The 19,515-nt window shown below is 34.9% G+C and overlaps 1 protein-coding gene across 2 annotated transcripts in view; it reads right to left on the bottom strand.

Annotated features, from left to right (window-relative positions):
* ATAD2B (ATPase family AAA domain containing 2B) overlaps positions 1-19,515 on the bottom strand; it is a 162,955-nt gene that overhangs the window by 133,646 nt on the left and 9,794 nt on the right. For both annotated transcript variants that reach the window (XM_039238342.1, XM_039238343.1), the window contains exons 2-4: positions 5,861-6,012; positions 1,208-1,257; positions 690-843 (exon numbers count right to left, since the gene is read on the bottom strand). In XM_039238342.1, the coding sequence (XP_039094273.1) occupies positions 690-843; positions 1,208-1,257; positions 5,861-6,012 (356 nt within the window). The remainder of the gene's footprint in view (positions 1-689; positions 844-1,207; positions 1,258-5,860; positions 6,013-19,515) is intronic.

The raw sequence follows: 19,515 nt of genomic DNA, 5'->3' as shown, positions 1-19,515 counted from the left end.
ATCCCATATACCCAGTCTCAGAAAACCTTTAATTCAAAATCTTGACTAAGCAAAACTATACTTACTACATATTAATAACGGAACTTAATGTTGCTTGAAAATTGTCAAAAACAAATTAACGAATAATAAAGGAACAAAAAATAAGGAACAATTAAAACAGAAAAAAATATTTTTTATATTATTTACAAACAAGAGCTTAAAAAGGAGGAGAAAATTTAGCTATTTACATAAACTATTAAAACTAATAAAATGACTAGAAACTGATAATCATTGCTAACGACTGTTAATTCAAATTAATCTTTAAAATAATGGCATTTATTGCTAACTCAGTGCTTATTTTTTAAAACATAACAAGCTTAGGGGCGCCTGGGTGGCTCAGTGGTTAAGCCTCCAACTTTGGCTCAGGTCATGATCTCATGTTCGTGGGTTCAAGCCCTGTGTCGGGCTCTCTGATGACAGCCTGCTTCGGATTCTGTGTCTCTCTGTCTCTCTGCTCCTCCCCATCTCATGCTCTGCCTCTGCCTCAAAAATAAATTTTTAAAAACATTAAAAATAAATAAATGAAACAAAACAAGCTTAAAAATAAATGATTTTTTCAAATCTAAAATCTGATTTTGAAATTTTGAAATCTGAAAAATCAAGTGAATAAATTAATTAAATGAAACTGCTTACAGCATAAGCATTCATACCTATTTACTAGCTGATCAAATAACAAACTCTGGTTCACGCTTTCAAATCTGTTTTTCCTGGAACGACAACTTTTTCTGACTTCCATGTCACCATTTATACAAGAAAGGTCCCCATCTCCTTTCTTCTCCCCTCGAAGGGGATGGCTTCGAAGGGCTACAAGAAGAGAGAGATTTATATTTCAAAGTATAGAGTATAAAAAGAAAAAAAGAAAAAATAATCAAAAATTCTTTTAAAAGACTACAAAAAATTTAATATAACCTCTTAAACAGTTTTTATCTCCAATAATCTAAAATTTTGATAACTGTTTATAATCCATCATAATAATTTAAATTATTTACTTTGTACTGATTTCTCAATGTTTAACAATTATTTAAGTATTCACTATGACTGAAATCCAGTCATTTCCAACGGTATGCTGAACTTACTAGTAAATCACTGTTTTACCCCACTTTAACACTTACTCTAACAACATTAGTAAGAATTTCAATACTAACCAGTTTCATAACAGAATACTCACATAAGCTACTATGTCCGTTTGGTAATGTAGCACCAGGCTGAGAAGTTAACCTAGAACACAATTATATTTAATATGCAAACACATCAACATTCATTTAAAGAAGCAAGAAACGCAATACTGGTGGAGTCACTTTAATCTTTAAAATATCAACAATACTACTTTTTTAATAGTAAAGACAACATTTATTTTACTCTAAGATTGGTAATGCACCAATTAATAAAATATACTAGTTAAGAGTCATTTTATTACTTCAAGAAAAGGTTTAATAACAGATTACAAACTGAACTTACTCGGTCTTCAACTCCATAAAGTCCAAAGGAGAGAGTTAAACTTAAGTTTAACATGTAGTATAAATTTAACGGATATTATAATTTATTACAAGCAGCAATGATTACAGACATTTATTACTGGTTTTGGTTAACAAAATAAAATTCAAAACGTAGACAAATTTACTCAAACAATATTCTGTAAGAAGAAAAAAGTCTTTGAACACCAAAACTATTTAAGAATTTCTCAATTATATTAATTTCACATTCTAACCCAACAAATGAAAACTTAGCTAATTTCTCGAAATGGTCACTGTACAATTCTCCCCTTTGGGTGGAGGAAAAGAAATGTTAATTCAGTAGGAAGATACCTAAATGATTATCAAAACATCAAGACTTAAAAAACTCACAGTATACTTTGTGAAAACAAAAACTAAATTGCTACATAATAAAAGAAGTGTCGATGTAAACTCACTAAGGTATTTCTAAAATGCCCAACAATTATTATTTTCAAAAATTAAGAAAAAGGTAAAGGACATTCAGAAAAAAGTAAATAGATAATTATCTTCTGTATGGTTTGCACAAAATTTTCTTTTAATGGAAGTATACTTGATACACAATATTATAATAGTTTCAGGGGCATAACATTGTGTTTGGACAAGTTTATATGTTATGCTGTGCTCATTACTAGTGTAGCAACCATTGGTGACCACACAACACTACTACAACACCATTGACTATATTCTCTATAGTGTACCTTTTATCCCCATGACTTATTCATTCCATAAGTGGATGACTATATCTCCCACTCCTGTTTGCACAAATTTTCTTAACAAAAATATTATGTTTTTGATTACTCCAGTACTCTTTGTGTTAAATTTTAAATGTTAAATATTAAATGTTAATTATATATGCTCCTGCCTAATAAAGGTCATGGCTCGGATGATTAAAGGATATGCACAAAAACTCAAGCTGTTACATGTACACATACTGTCAAAAACACAAAAACAAAAAAACTCCAGCCCTCCTTTTTTCCCAGAAAACAACAAAACTAATACACTACACCTCTTGGAAAGTACTTCATTTTTAGCATCTCTATATACAAAGTACATTATAAAGTAACAAAATTGGTATGTTACCAAGTCTTTTCTTGGAAGATTATACATGTGAAATTCTTGAGAACCCACTTAAAATGACAGAGAAAAGTCAATTTTACTACTTCATAAATCTACTCTGACTTTGAACCCAACATAATACTAACTCAGTATGATGAGTTTATTTATTTATAAGTCTTGGCTCCAAATGAACTTTAGCATATGCAAAAACCAAATGACTGAAATTTTACATATTTAAATTATTCAAAAAAATAAGATGCTAACCCTGGAATCATTCTACAAAAGAAATCTAAAACTTTCTGAACAACAGCAACATCACTGGAGAAAAACCACAATATAAGCCTTTGTCCCTCTGAAGAAGACAATGCTTACTTGGCTTTTACTTCATTGCTAATGAAAGATGGTTTTCTTTTTTAAATTTTTTAATGTTTTATTTATTTCTGAGAGAGAGAGAGAGAGAGAGAGAGAGAGACAGCATGAGCAGGGGAGGGTCAGAGAGAGAGGGAGACACAGAATCTGAAACAGGCTCCAGGCTCTGAGCTGTCAGCACAGGGCCCGACGCGGGGCTCGAACCCACGAACCGTGAGATCATGACCTGAGCCGAAGTCAGGCGCTTAACCGACTAAGCCACCCAGGTGCCCCTGAAAGATGTTTTAAAAGGTAAAAATAAAAATTTATTCTTCAATCAATCCAATTATCTTACAATCACAGGGGTAGAGCGTGTGACTGCAATTATCTTACAATCACAGGTTATTGTCATTTTTCCATTACCATTTCTCTTTATAAAGATGAAAATGAACAAAAAGGATACAGAATATTAAATATCTGGATATGGAAAGAGAAAATACTAGTATTTTAAGAGTTGGCCTGCATATATAATAATACATAAGCCTAAAAACTCTCTTGAATCAAAGTTTCCAAAAGTTAATCACTTGAAATGTAACTAGGTAAGTTCACTGTTTAAATGAAAGCTCCTGAAAGCACCTGGGTAGCTCAGTCAGTGAAGCATCTGACTTTTAATTTTGGCTCAGGTCAAGATCTCAGTTTATGGGATCGAGTCATGTATCTGACTCTGTGCTGTCAGGAGAGTCTATTTAGGATTCTCTCTCTCCCTCTCTTTCTAGCTCTCCTCCTCTCCCTCTCTCTCTCTCAAAATAAATAAACATTTTAAATAAATAAATAAATAAATAAATAAATAAATGTTTCACCAATCAACAGTAATTTCTTTAAAAAATTTAGTAGTCATTACAAAGTCCCTTGGGATTCATTATTTTTCATAGTTAATGCTAATTCTTATCTATATTCACTCTTCCCCCAAATGAATTATATTTGTAGCACAGTATTTTTGTGAAAGAACTTTAATAATTTTACTTTATATGCTCATAAGACCATAGATTATCAAAATAAAGGAATCAGGATTCTTAGGCTCAGGACATAAAAACAAACACAAACCTTCAAATAAATCCTGATTTTCCTTTTTACACTACTTCAAAATCTAAAGTATTTACAAGGTTTCCTTAAAATTCAATTCTATTGAATAGAATATAGAGACACCTGGGTGGCTCAGTCGATTGTCTGACTTCAGCTCAGGTCATGATCTCACAGCTCATGAGTTTGAGCCCTGCATCAGGCTCTGTGCTGACAGCCCAGAGCCTGGAACCTGCTTCAGATTCTGTGTCTCCCTCTTTCTCTGCCTGTCTCCCACTCACACTCTGTCTCTTTCTATCAAAAAAAATAATAATAATAATAAACATTGAAAAAAAATTTTAAAAACCACCAAAATATTCAAACACTGTAGCACTTACATTTCTAGATGAAAATTTGACTGAAAAAAAACTTTTTATATTGCTTTTCTGCCAAAATATGAATAATAAATTCTGTTGGTATTCATTATTTCTCAAGATTTTTATTCAAGATATACTTAGTATTTTTTTTAAAAAAAGGAGTATTAAAAAAAATAAAAAAAAATAAAATAAAATAAAATAAAAAAAGGAGTATCACACTGAGGTACCTAAATGGAAGTAAAATTCTCTCCCCAAAACAATTTTTGAGAACTTTTTTTTTAACAAAAGACATGATCAAGATAAATTTACATAAAGGCCTTTGGAGTGGCTAAGAATTAGAAAATCTAGTCTGCTATACACACAAACTTAAAATTATCTTACAGTTAAAGGTCAAACTTGAACACTAAAAGAACATTTTAAAGAAACATTTATCTAGAAAAAGAAGCCTGATTCACTCATTTAATAAATATAGGATACAGATTACAACAGGTAGATCAAGTCTGTAAGTGTAATTAAAGGGCAGTACTCATTTTAGTAATACCTGGATCTGTTTTATCTCACAGATGATGAATGAGTATGGGAAAAGAAAAAGAAAAAAAAAAAAATCAACAGGCTATGATTCAAGATTTTCCTACTTAGCTCCCAGACAATGCAAATTAAAAAAGTGGTTCATCTTCTGGAACATATTGAAATACAGACTCTTTAGACAATAGTAAATATATACTGCCTATGAAAGTCTATAAAACACCAAAGATTTTTTTCATTAAAGAGTAACAGTATCCAGAATTTACCTACACATATAAAATCAAATAATTTTTTGGTACTTGAAGGAGGAAAGAAACCAAAGGATTTCCCTTTTACTTTTGTTTGTAGTCCGCACATCATTAACACTTCTACATCAAAGACTGGAGAAAAGAGAAGCTAAAACTTATGAGTTCAAAGTTTAAATCTTTTCTGTGTGTGTGCCTATCCTATCTACAACAAGTTATTACCATATGATGGTAAGTGTGTAAAAAGAAGTTTTCCTGATACATACTGAACAGACACAAAGTAAATTTAAATTGAAAACAGCCAAATGAAAGGTTTCCTTAAAAATTAGTTTTTATTTTACTTCATTTTGGTGTATCAATTCAAATGTAATATTTAATAATTTTAGAAAGGGAGATTTTACTTTCAAATAAAATATAATTCTAATCAAATGTCTTTAAAGTTTCAGTATAAATATGTATACATATTCAAGATCTATCCAAATTCTTATTATTTTAAAAATAATGCCTTCTATGAAATACTATATATTTTTATAAAACAAATATATTTTATGGCATATTTAGAGAAAATTAAAACATAACAAAAATTATAAGTTTAAACAATTTACAAGTATTTCTAGACACTAGTGGCTTTATAATTTAAGAAAATTAGCACTGATATGAGCCCTGAATTATATCAAATAATTCATGAAAAAACAATGGGTGAGTTCTCACTTCTCACCTGGCCTGTCCGGTTGATATATTCCATTCCTCTCTCTGACCAGTACTTCGTGATTTTGATTTGTCTTTGCAAACAGAATCAGGTTGTTTCAAAGTGCGTTTGGCTGGAGGAGACACGTGGCTATCACTTAAACTACCATCAACTTCAGCTTTCTGAAAGACAGTTAAAAATGTATTTATTATCCCTATTAAAAATATAGAATTCTTAAATTCTTAACAAAGTATTCAACCAATAAATATTTACTAAATGAATCTCTCTACAAGTATAGCAAATGTAGTAATCTGTAAATAGAGAAACAAGGGAGTTAGAAAGATTAAATTTATAATCAGAAAAGCATATAGTTTCTTGTTTTTGTTTTAAAATAGTTCCCCTAGGAATAAACATAACCAAAGGGGTGAAAAATCTATACACTTAGTTTTTACACTGTAGAGGTGAAAAAACTACAGAAAGCTTATGAAAGAAATTGAAGACACAAAAAAATGGAAAAGTATTCCATGCTCCTGGATTGGAAGAACAAACATTGTTAAAATGTCGACAACTACCCAAAGCCATCTATGCAATATCTATCAAAATAACACCAGCATTCCTCACAGAGCTAGAACAAATAATCCTAAAATCTGTATGGAAACAGAAAAGACCCCGGATCATCAAAGCAATCTTGAAAATGAAAACCTAAGCTGGAGTCATCACACTCCCGGAGTTCAAGACCTATTACAAACCTGTAATCATCAAGACACTGATACAATGCAGAGCCAATCCACAAACACATTCAAACTTGAACCAGATACAGGATCCTATCCACGAACATATACTGCATTTAGTTCTCAGATCTCCTAAGTCTCCCTCAATCTGGAATCGTTCGCTAGGCCTTCCCCCGTCTTTCATGCCCTTTACTGTAAAGCGTACAGGCCTTTAGTTCTCTAGGATGACCCTCAATCTGGATCTGATGCTCCTAATACTCACATTCTTGGAAAGAATATATACAAATGATACTGTGCATACTTTACTTACCCATCATTATGTGTAACTTTCATCACTTGGTCAATTTGGTATTTGCCAGGTTTCTCCTCAATAAACTCACTACTTTTCCCTTTGTGTTTGATTAGACTCAATGTGGAATTATTCTGATAATTCACCAATATTCTGTTCCTCATCAAACTTTCACCATCCACCAGCCATTAGTATCCATTGACAATTTTTGCTTTGATCTAATACCATTGTGATGGTGATTACCTAATCCCATCATTCCTTCTACATTTTTTAGTTGGCATTCTACTTTAAAGAGCTTTCCCTCCATCCCCTTGTCAGAATTCATTTACTCATTAACTTTATCAGTGTAGACTCATGGATTCTTACTTTATACTATAGATTAAAATCCATTATCCTATTTTGTTGCTCAAATTACACAAGATTTTGGCAATCAAGGGCCCTTTGAAAGTGGTTCCTGTACCTTTTTGACATGTCCCCATCATTTGAATACTTCCTTGCTTTCTGACACAAAATACATCTCTAAATTCATCTTACAATTCCCTCCCTGACTCTAAAATTAGCCATTCTCCAAGAGGCCCTGACTCCTTTTAGTCATGGACAGAATTTAGAAACCAAGATCTGGGCATTAGGTGTGCTCATTGTTACTAGGGTTTCATAGCTACTGAGTCCTCTCAGCAAAGAGTAGGAAATATATGACTATATATATATATATATATATATATATATATATACACACACACACATACATATAAATACACACATCTATACCTTTTTCTTCATCTGTGCATAAATAATAACATATGCATATACACCAAGGCTTCAAACTCTAAGTTCACATCTTAAGTTTCTTTCTAGACTTTCCCCTTTTACATTTGTAAGCTCTTCTCAGGGAGAAACCTGGCTTCCATTATCTTCAATACTTTTATTTATTTGCTCTTTCAATTAATTTGCTTAATATAATCAATTTCTCAACCAGAGATGTCCACCTATCACACTTCCATTATTCCCTCCCTAGCCACATATCCTCTGACTACAGGAAGGTCAGTATCTGCACAGTAGCTCTCTTCTTCACCACTCAACTCCCAAGATACTGGGCAAATGGATTAAGAGTGGAGGGAAGATTAACCTTCCCTTTAGAGAAGATTTAATTTGTATGCTAATGTTTTATTACTTGACATTATAGATCTGTATTTCAAAGGTATATATTACCATTTTCAATATGCTACCATATATATTATTTCCTTTTATGCCATAAATTTAAGAAAAAACTATAAGAACTATTTATTTCATAAATGCATTTTTAAATCATATTTTCCCAAAGCAAGACAACTACATTACACAAATAACAAGTCAAAATGTCACCTAACAAACAAACTTAAGAAATGTAGTGCAAAGCCTGCTTAGGATTCTCTTTTCCTCCCCTACCCTCAAAATAAATAAATAAAAGCTCAAACAAAGAAAGAAAAAAGAAAAAGAGAAAGAAATATTTGTAATAGGGGCACCTGGGCGGCTCAGCCAATAGAGCATGTGATTCTTGATCTTAGGGTCATAAGTTCAAGCCCCACGTTGTGCACCGAGACTACTTTACTAAAAATTTGTTCACAAAAAGACCAGTTTCTAATTTTGTGCTGTGCTACAATTTGCCATGAGCTAGTTTTAAAGCCACAAGACCAGGGGCACCTGGGTGGCTCAGTCAATTGAGCATCCAACTCCTGATTTCAGCTCAGATCATGAACCCAGAGTCATGGGATTGAGCCCCCACGTCCAGCTCCATGCAGAGTATGGAGTCTGCTTAAGATTCCATCTCTCTCTCTGCCCCTCTTCCCAACTTGTGTTCTTGCTCTGAAAATAATAAATAAATAAATATATAAATAAATAAGCAAGCCACAAGGCTACACTCATACTGAAAGACACAAAGGGAAAAGCAACCAGATATTCAATCAGAGTGTCCATCATTAAGGAAAATAAATATATTAGTTGTGTAACATCCAATACCACTTACTAAAATTACCAAGAAAACCTGTTCAGCTACTTCCAAACTATCCTTAGTAAAGGGGGAAAAACGATTTAAAATGCAATTCAACAAAAAAAAAAAAAAAAAAAATGCAATTCAATCATGTAATAGTACCTTATCAATAAACATGCTTACTGTACTTAACAAATGAGTGCTTTTTAAAATTGTACTATTTCACTTCCTCAGGCTCTTGCCATCTCCAATCCCATCCTTTCCAGAGTAAATTAACTAACTAGCCCAAAGTCACATGACTAAAAAAAGACGGAAGAAAAAAAAATTAGGTCCTGCCATTCCTAAAATACAACTCTTACTACTATCTCAAATACTCTACCCTTAGATATTTAGAAAAATACTAAGGTTAAAGCATGTCTTAAAGGTCATCTAACTCAACTACTCATTCAAGACCTAATTAGTGTCTACATTTCTCACGACACATATGCTCCACCCCAGACCTAAACAATCAGAAACATTTTTTTTTTTTTTTTTTTTTTACAAGATTCCCCAGGTGATGGGGCACCTGGGTGGCTCAGTCGGTTGAGTGTCCGACTTTGGTTCAGGTCATGATCTCATGGTTCATGGGTTCGAGCTCTGCATTGGGCTCTGTGCTGACAGCTAGCTCAGAGCCTGGAGCCTGTTTCAGATTCTGTGCCTCCCTCTTTCTGACCCTCCCCTGCTCATGCTGTCTCTCTCTCAGAAATAAATAAAACATTAAAAATTTTTTTAAAGACCCCCAAGTGATTCTTGCGCACATTAGTGTCTGAAAAGCATTATTATATAACATACTCATCTAGTACTCACTGAGAAAGCCACGTCATGTGTTCTAACCTAAGGCATGTCTGTGAATACAGAAACGGAACAGATGCCTGTGAACTACTTCATCAATTTAGATAGTCCAAGCCAGCATTATTCCTCCTAATCAAATCCCATCACTCACCCAACTTTTTCTGGGCGCCTAGCTGGCTCAGTTGGTATGCAACCCTTGACCTCAGAATTCTCAGTTCAAGCCCCACAGTGAGCAGCACTAACTTTAAAAAAAAAAACAAAAAAACTTTTCCTGAAAATCTTACCTGAAGGATCTAATATAAATTGACCTTTTCCCTCTACAGGCTGCAACTCTATTATATATTTTGGCATTTGGTTATATTCAACTTAGTATAATATGTTTACCATCTTTAAAATGTCATATTCTAAGTCTTGAGATTCTAGCAAGATTTTAAGTTCTCACTTACAAAAAAAATACTTCATTTCTTTTTAATTGCACACCATACCAAGAGGGGGGAAAAGCTCAAGATTACCCAAAGTTCATTCAGTAAATTATTAATAGGAATTATTAGGAGAAAAAAGGAAGGTTCAGAGTCAAATAAGTTTGGAAACAATGAGGTTCAAGGTCCTTCCCTGTAGGACTTCTAAGGGTCTTATTTAATATGTTAATATGCACCATAAACCTCTAAGTATGGAGGACAGTATATAACATTTCACAAACTTACCTGATGGAACTCTTTTTTCATGGAATATCTATAGGTCCTGAAGTTTTACAAACATACTCTGAGAATAAGTACTACACACTTACTGAATTAAAGACAACACAGTAAAATATTTGAAGTCTAGTCATTTTTTTAAGTAATTTGGGTTACTACATAACTCTTTGAATATCAATTTAAATGAGTTTGTAGGTTTATTTATTGGCCATTCTCTCATATTCTACTAGTTTTTTCAGCCCCATTCAGGAGAGTCTCTCAAAGCATTATGCACACACTAACTGAATCAGAAATCACCTGATTTCTCATCAAAGAAATATAACCTGCTAAACTAGAATCTCTGGAGTTGGAATATTTTTAATGAGGGCCTCCAAATGATTCTTAGTATCCAAAAGTTTAAGGATTTCACCCATATAATACAGTTTAAGTATATGAGGCAAGTAATTCTAACTGCTGCACTATTCTACTGTATTTTTCTTATCGTGGCAGGGTTTCAATCTTGACTTCTCTCTAACTAACATTACAAAAAGCTCCTTCCCTCCCAAAAAAATCTAGGGATTTAAGCAAAGCAAATAACCAAAATGCAAATACATACAAAATAATTACTTCACCATTTAATTGACTTCAAGCTCTGGGAAAGCTTTTACCTGCAAACCTGATGATACTAACAGTTCACCTTTAATAAGATGATCATAATGCTCAACTTTAACTTTTTCATCTTCAAAGCGTTTTACTAGTTAATTATAATCTAACCCTTTGAGGAAAGGCGTTGCCAGTTTCGGGACAAAGATACTTAAGAGAGATTATGCAACCTACCCACAGTCATTTAGCAATGTGTGTCAGAGTGATTACAATCCATGAGTAAGAAAGGCATCTTTCAGACTAAGAGAATAATTTCATTTAACAAACATTTATGGAGGACTCTACTGCGTACATAAGACTTGGAGGACAACAGTAAAAAGAAGATTAAGACATATTTGAACTCAATACAAAACCTACTGAGTTGACAGTCACAATGATGATATATGGCATATTATAGTGAGTTCTACAATAGAAGTATACAATTCTCTGAAAGCAAAAACAAAAAATGGTAACTGCCAGTAGATATGAACAAAGATATAAAATTTTTTTTAATGTTTTATTTATTTCTAGGAGAGAGAGAGAGACAGCGTGAGCAGGGGAGGGTCAGAGAGAGAGGGAGTGACAGACTCTGAAACAGGCTCCAGGCTCTGAGCTGGCAGTCAGCACAGAGCCCGACGCGGGGCTCGAACCCACGAACCGCGAGATCATGACCTAAGCGAAAGCCAGATGCTTAACAGACTAAGCCACCCAGGCGCCCCAGATATGAACAAAGATATAAATGATGTGAACCTTGTTTTGTAAAAACATAGTAACATGCAATGGTCAGGGGAATATGATTCAAAGATGAGATAACTTCCAAGAGAAGTATAATAGTAAGTGCCAGAAAATAAAAGTAGAATTAAAAGATAAAGTCATTCCCACCTAAGTGGGAATTCTAACCCTAAAAAGAGTTAAATTTTTACAGTTAGCAAAAATCATTTTCTCCTTGAGTCTTAGAGGCTCTTAAGCTGTGCTCATCAGCTACTATAAATACTGGCAACTATTCTACCACAAATCTCCTAAAACTAGGCAAAAGAACTTGAGAATAATAAAGAAGAAGAGGGCTTATGCTGCTCTACTTTTTTAGGGAAGACTTTCTAACCAGATCAGAATTTGTCAGAAGTAAAGAACCTAGCATTTTAATGTAAAGACAAAAAGAATATATCCAAGTATAGCATTAAAAAAATGAGACAGTCAAGGAAATTAGTGAATTAGCAGACCATGAGATTAATTTGAGCCTTGATGATGGCCTCATGTAGAATTGTGAAAGCAGAAAATAAATTGATTCCAGAAAGCAGAGTAACTGAGAAATTAGTGACACTGGTATTCAAATAAACACAATGTAACTGCAGGTTAGTAAAAAGTGGTTGTTACAGGGGCACCTGGGTGGCTCAGTCCATTGAACGTCAGACTTTGGCTCAGTCGTGATCTCACGGTTCATGGGTTTGAGCCCCACATCAGGCTCTGTGTTGACAGCTCAGAGTCTGGAGCCTGCTACAGATTCTGTGTCTCCCTCTTTCTCTGCCCCTCCCCCACTCATGCTGTGTTTCTGTCTCAATAATAAACATTAAAAAATTAATTTAAAAAATCTTCTTTAAAAAAAAGTAGTTGTTACATTTTTTAGTGAGTGTGGGGAGAAGCCAGAGGACAGATGTTAAAGGAAGAAGTATAATGCTGACCTCTAATTTCAAAAGTTAAGTTTAGAATTCTAGCCAGAAATCTAGGGAGAGGTCTCTCAGGCTGTGGGAAATGCAGCTCTAAGACAGAGTGAGGTGAGGACCAGGGGATGGATGTGAAATGGCAATAAAAGGATCGCAGATAATATACAGAATGAAAAAAATCAGAGGGCAAAAGTAAAAATCTTAAAAAATGCTTATATTCAAGCAATGAGCAGAGAGGATCTTGTACAAATTAGAGAAAAATATAGTCTCTTACTAAAACAGGAGAGCAGGGGAGCAACTGGGTGGCTTAGTCAGTTGAGTGGCCAATCCTGATTTTACCTCAGGTCATGATCCCAGGTTTGTGGGATCTAGCTCCACGCTGAAACTTCTGAAGCCTGCTTGCAATTCTCCTCTCTCTCCCTCTCTATCTCTCTCCCCTGCTCATACTTTCTCTCTCTCTAAAATAAAAAAATAAACATAAAAAACATGGGAGAAGTTTGTTCCAAAACAACTGAATGGAAGAAAAGCTGATAAAAATGTGGTTTGGTAGTTAGAAAGTCACTATAGAGGCACCTGGGTGGCTCAGCTGGTTAAGTGTGTTGACTCTTGATTTCAGCTCAAGACATCATGATCTAATGGTTTGTGAGATGGAGCCTCACTTCGGGCTCAGTACAGACAATGCAGAACCTGCTTGGGATTCTCTCTCCCTCCTTCTCTGTCCCTCCTGTGTTCCCAAATGCACATGTGCTCTCTCTCTCAAAATAAAAAAACATGAGGGGTGCCTGGGTGGCTCAGTCAGTTACGCATCCGACTTCGGCTCAGGTCATGATCTCACAGTTCATGGGTTCGAGCCCCACGTCGGGTTCTATGCTGGCAGCTCAGAGCCTGGAGCCTGTTTTGGATTCCATGTCTCCCTCTTTCTCTGACCCTCCCCTGCTCATGCTCTGTCTCTGCCTCAAAAATAAATGAACTATAAAAATTTTTTAAAAAAATAAAAATAAATTTTAAAAATTAAAAAACATGGGGAAAAAAGGTTGCCATAACTTCTGACAGGACAACTTCTGTGAAATGCAGGGTGGAAATCACCAGGTAAAGAACTAAGTACGTGGTGAGAAAGTACAGGGGATAACTACAGAGCTATTCTTTTAAGTGTCACTGTGAAGAAAGAAGAGGCAATAGTTAAAGAGGTAATAAAGTCAAAGAAGTCAGGTAAGATTTTTATTTAAATACCCCCTTTATTTTTTTTCTCAAGTGTATTCTACTCCCAACATAGGGTCAAACTCTTGACCCCAAGATCAAGAGTCACATGTTCTACCAACTGAGTCAGCCGGGTACCCCAAGAATTTTCTTTTCTTTTTCTTTTGTTTTTTAAGTTTATTTATGTACTTTTGAGAGAGAGAATGCATGAGTTGGGTAGGGGCAGAGAGAGAGGGAGAGAGAGAGAATCCCAAGTAGGCTCCGCACTGTCAGTACAGAGCCCAACGTGGGGCTCAAACTCAAGAACCATGTCTGAGATTATGACCTGAGCTGCAGTCAGTTGCTTAACCAATTGTGCCTCCTAGACATCCCAAGAATTTTATTTTTAAAAAAGATCGGATGACCTGGGTAGCTCAGTCTGGTAAGCATCCAACTATTGACCTCAACTCAGGTCTTGATTTCAAGGCCCTTCAAGCACCCCACCCCAGGACTCTAAGCTGGGCATGAAGTCTACTTAAATTTAAAAAATAATAATAAAAATAAAAAGATAAAGATGACCTAGTTTCTTGCAAAAACAGAAAAGAATAAAATAAAATTTTAAAGAGTAAGATACTTGATGAGAAAAAGATTCTCAAAGAGAAAAAACATAAACAAAATAAGAACATTATCACCTAGGTTAGATTAAAAAATGTATGAGTGCAGTCAATCTTTTCCAGTTTCCTTTGTAAGACAGTCTTTTTTCCTACCTTTTTTAAGAATAAGTACTCCTGCTTTCATGAGAAAGCTTAGAAGTGCGTTCAATTTCTTTTTCTTTCACCAGTTACCATGACTGCAGAAAACAAAACTCACACTGCTGTTTATTTCCTTAGGGCCAATACTATTCTACAAAGTCCTCAAACTTCAGGCACACAAAAAGGTCCTACATTTTCCTCAAACATTCCAAAAGCAATGGCTTAGTAGTTTAACATTTCTAAACAAGAATAAATATGTGAAAGAATATACAGACAAAATACATAAAAGTGAGCACAGGAACTGTAAAAAAACAAAAACAATCTATTTTAAGTTATAATGCATTTTTCTTCCTGGAAAATAATTTTTAATCTGAAAATATTATTTAAAATGAGAAAGAGACATAGGTACAGGAAAATGCCACAAAATTTAAATATTGGACAGGGCCAGTCTTACATTGTAGCACTACCAGTGTAATTAAAAACTACCATTTACCTCATAAGACTATTTAGAAGAACAAGGTGAGGTAGTAGAAGTAACAAATATTAAACCTACAGCCTGACAGTGGATATAGTATGAAGTAAAGATACTTGCTTGGCTTTCTAGGATTAATATAATTCTATAAGCTTATTAAATTCTCTAGTGACTTGTTCCTTTCACAAACAAAATTGATGATGAGATAGTCTCTGCCCTTCATGAAAGTTAAAGCCTAACTCCCTAAATTTGCCAGTAAAAGTTATGTAAGAATAGTGTTGAGAGTATTTGGGGAGTGGTGTACATATTGATTTTAGCCTGTTTAGGGGACAATCTGGAAAAACCTAAACAATTTAAAATACATAGACCTTCAACCCAGTAATTCCACTTTATCTAAAAAAAAAAAAAAAAGGAATTTTCTGCTACATTTCTTATAGTACTAAAAACATGCAGGGGCACATGGATAGCTCAGTCCGTTAAGCCTGAGGCCTCAGGTCAGGTCACGATCTCACGGTTAGTGAGTATGAGCCCCACATTAGCCTCTGTGCTGTCAGTGCAGAGCCTGCTTTGGATCATCTGTCTCCCTCTCTTTCTGCCCCTCCCCACTGTCCCTCTCAAAAACAAACAAACATAAAAAAATTTTTTTTAAAGAACAAAAACATGGAGACAATTTGTGTACTAACAGGGAACAGTTACAGAAGTGATGCTATAATGACACAACAAAATATTAGAAAATCAAAAAGAACTGATATGCAAAAATATACGTGATACATAGTTTACTATCATAAATAGCATACAGATTATAATTCCATTTATTTAAAATATATAAATTACCCATAAACACATATGCAATGGTCTGGAAAGATGTTAACAAACTTTAACAGTGGTTATCCCTAGAAAGAACAAACTGGAGGAATTAAGGGAGCAGGGGAAAGTTTTTTATTATTTTCTGTGTACTTATTGTTTGAAATATTTATAATATTTTATTTCATATTTTTAAATAAAAATAAAATATTTTGCCAAATATCCAAGGTCATAAGTCTTGTGTACCTTTTCTGTTCAGTGTCTTTCTGGTATACTGTGTTACCCAATTAAAAATATTAAAGAATTTTTCAAAATTTCCTGGAGTGCGTGCCTGGTTCAGTCAGAAATGTAGGAGACTCTTGAGCTGAGGGTCATGAGTTTGAGCCCCAAGTTGGGTGTAGAGATTACAAAAAATATATATATATATATATATATATCCATTTTTGGTTGAAATGTGGCTTCTGAGTAATTGCATGCCCTTGAGCAACTATCACTTCCCTTCAAATCTTCCATCTAATAAATTTGGAGGCTGAATTCGAACAGGAAAAACTAAAATATTTAAATTAAAATACTAGGGTCTCCTGGGTGGCTCAGTTTGTTAAGTGTCCAACTTGAGTTCAGCTCATGATCTTGCAGTTTCTGAGTTCAAGCCCTGCATCAGGCTCTGTGCTGAGAGCTCAGAGCCTGAAGCCTGCTTCAGATTTTATGTCTCCCTCTCCCTCTGCCCCTCCCCCACTCATGCTCTGTCTCTCTCTCTCTCTCTCTCTCTCAAAAATAAAAATAAAAAACGTTTAAAAGTTTTAGTTAAAATTCTAAATTTTAAAGTATTTTCAAATTTTTAACCTAGAATCCACCCACCAGCTCATGAATTTGTGCCACTACCTCATCTGTGCACACCTGTTGATGAAGCTTCACCTGTTTCTATACATACATTTAAGACTTTTATAAGGTATCATTGATTAAAAAGGAAGTATAGCTCTGCAATGGGGTTTGGTTTTTTAAAAGTAGCTATCCCTTAACTTGCACAATCATGTATACAACCACAACACTCACCTGAAGTGTGAGCATTCAAGTATGCTCTAGTTAAAGAGTGTTAGTAAATTGTAAAGGAAATGAACTTTTATCAAGCAACTTCAAGGCTTTATCCCAACAAATGGGCACTTCACACATAGGCAACAGGGGTCAATCAAAAGAAAACCAAATAACTCAAGTGACTGGCAGTGTCCTGTTTACTCAAGTAACTATCAGTAAATTTCTCCAACATACCATCAAAAATGAAAAATTATCAATTTAGAGACAAAATTTTTCTAGATGTCAACATCTGAATGTTATGAGTTCCAAAAGAATGAAGAGAGCAGTAACATTTGTTTTAAAGTTTATTTATTTATTTTGAGAGAGAGAGAGAGAGAGAGAAGAGAGTGGGTGCACACATGTGAGCAGGAAAGGGATAGAGGGAGAGAGAATCCCAAGCAGGCTCCGGTCTGTCAGCACAGAGTCCCACTAGGCTCGAATCTCATAGAAACTCTATGAGATTATGACCTAAGCTGAAACCAAGAGTCAGACACTCAACCAACTGGGCCACTCAGATGACCTGAGAGATTAGTATTATTTGAAGAAATGATTATTTTAAATTATCATTAAGAAATGATAAATTGGGGGGCTCAAAAGAACATGAACACATGATCTTGGGGTCATGAGTTGAGGCCCCACATTGGGTGTAGAAATTACTTAAAAATAAACTAATTAACATAAAATAAAATAAAATGACATGATAAACTGACCTCAATCTAAAAAAGATGAAAGACCACAAACTACAAGAGCTAAGACTGCCAAAAAAGGGTAAAGGAACAACCCAAGCCTAAAATTAGCAAAATGTATGAACAAAGACCAAAGAAAAAAACAAAACAAAACAAAACAAAACCCTATAACCTTCAAAAGAGAAAGAATACCTACAAAAGAAAAAGAATCAGACCACTATCAAACTTGAAAAGTAATATTAGATACAAGATGACAATAAAGTCATATTCTTTAAGTATTAGACATATAATTTTACATCCAGCCAATTTTTTTTTAAATGTTTATTTATTTTTGAGAGACAGAGTACAAGCAGGGGAGGGGCAGAGAGAAGAGTGAGAAACAGAATCCGGAGCAGGCTTCAGGCTCTGAGCTATCAGCACAGAGCCTGATGTGGGGCTCGAACCCATGAACCATGAGATTATGACCTGAGCCCAAGCCGGTCACTTAACCGACTGAGCCACCCAGGTGCCCCTCCAGCCAATTTTTTAAAGTAAAAGAACATAATGAAAATATTTTCAGCCATGTAATGCCTCAGAAAGTTTGTCATAAAAAGTTCCAAACTGAAAATATTCTTGGAGGAAGTACACTTGAACAAGAGAAATAAAGAAGAAGAAGAGACTAAAAAGTAAGATAATCAGGGGCACCTGGGTGGCTCAGTCAGTTAAATGACCAAATCTTGATCTTAGCTCAGGTCTTGATCTCAAGGTTGTAGTTCAAGCCCCACAAATGGACTCCACACTGGGTGTGGAGACTACTTAAAAAAAACAAACAAACAAACAAAAAAAAAAACACAGGAAAAAAGGTAATCAAATTGGTAGTTTTGAAAAAGTTTTTGTTACTGGGGAAAAAATTCCAAATTAAAGAAAAAGACAAAGTATTTAATCCATAAAAATATCAGAACCAAAATTCTAGACAATACAGCATAGGAAGGAAGGTGGAACATTATAAGAATATGTTAAATAGTATGTGGCTTTAAAGAAAAAAAACAGAACTCAATGAACAGAAATTTAGGTTTTATAAGCAATAACACATACACACATACACACATATAAACACAGAATATTTAACTTTAAAATCAACAGAAGAGGGGCAATTGGGTGGCTCAGTCGGTTAAGCATGCAACTTTGGCTCAGGTCATGATCTCACGGTTTGTGGGTTCGAGCCCTACGTTGGGCTCTGTGCTGACAGCCAGCTCAGAGCCTGGAGCCTGTTTCGGATTCTGTTTCTCCTTCTCTCTCTGACCCTCCGCTATCCTCGTTGTCTTCTCTCTCTCAGAAATAAATGAAAACATTTTTAAAAATTTTTTTAAATCATCAGAAGAGATGGGGCTCAGTCAGTTAATTCTCCTCAGGTCATGATCTTTACTTCGCCTCAGGTCACAATCTTATGCGCTGACAGTGCAGAGCCTGCTTGGGGTCCCTTTCTCTCTGCCCCTCCCCTGCACGCACTTTCTTTTTTTTTTTTTTTTTTTTTTTTTTTAAATATTTTATTGTCAAATTAGTTTCTACATAACACTCAGTGCTCATCCCCAAAGTGCCCTCCTTCATGCCCATCCCCCCCTCCCCCCCACATCCATCAGTCCTCAGTTTTTGTCAGCATTCAAGAGTCTCTCATGGTTTGCCTCTCTCCCTTTCCCCCACCATTTCTGCCCTTCTTCTCCCCCTTGGTCCTCCGTCAAGTTCCTCCTAATCCTCCTATACGCCCTGCACGCACTTTCTTGCTTTCTCTCGCTCAGCGCTCTCTCTCTCTCTCCCCGCCCCCCCAAAACTCAGTAAGTAAACATTTTAAATAAATAAATAAATAAATTTTTAAAAATCAGGAGGGGCACCTGGCTAGCTCAGTCAGTGGAGCATGCAACCCTTGATCTTGAGGTCATGAGTTCAAGCCCCA

This window comes from Hyaena hyaena, unplaced genomic scaffold, assembly GCF_003009895.1.
Source record: "Hyaena hyaena isolate Hyena2069 unplaced genomic scaffold, ASM300989v1 scaffold_138, whole genome shotgun sequence".
Classification (NCBI taxonomy): Eukaryota; Metazoa; Chordata; class Mammalia; order Carnivora; family Hyaenidae; genus Hyaena; species Hyaena hyaena.
This window is presented reverse-complemented; position numbering and strand designations above follow the sequence as displayed.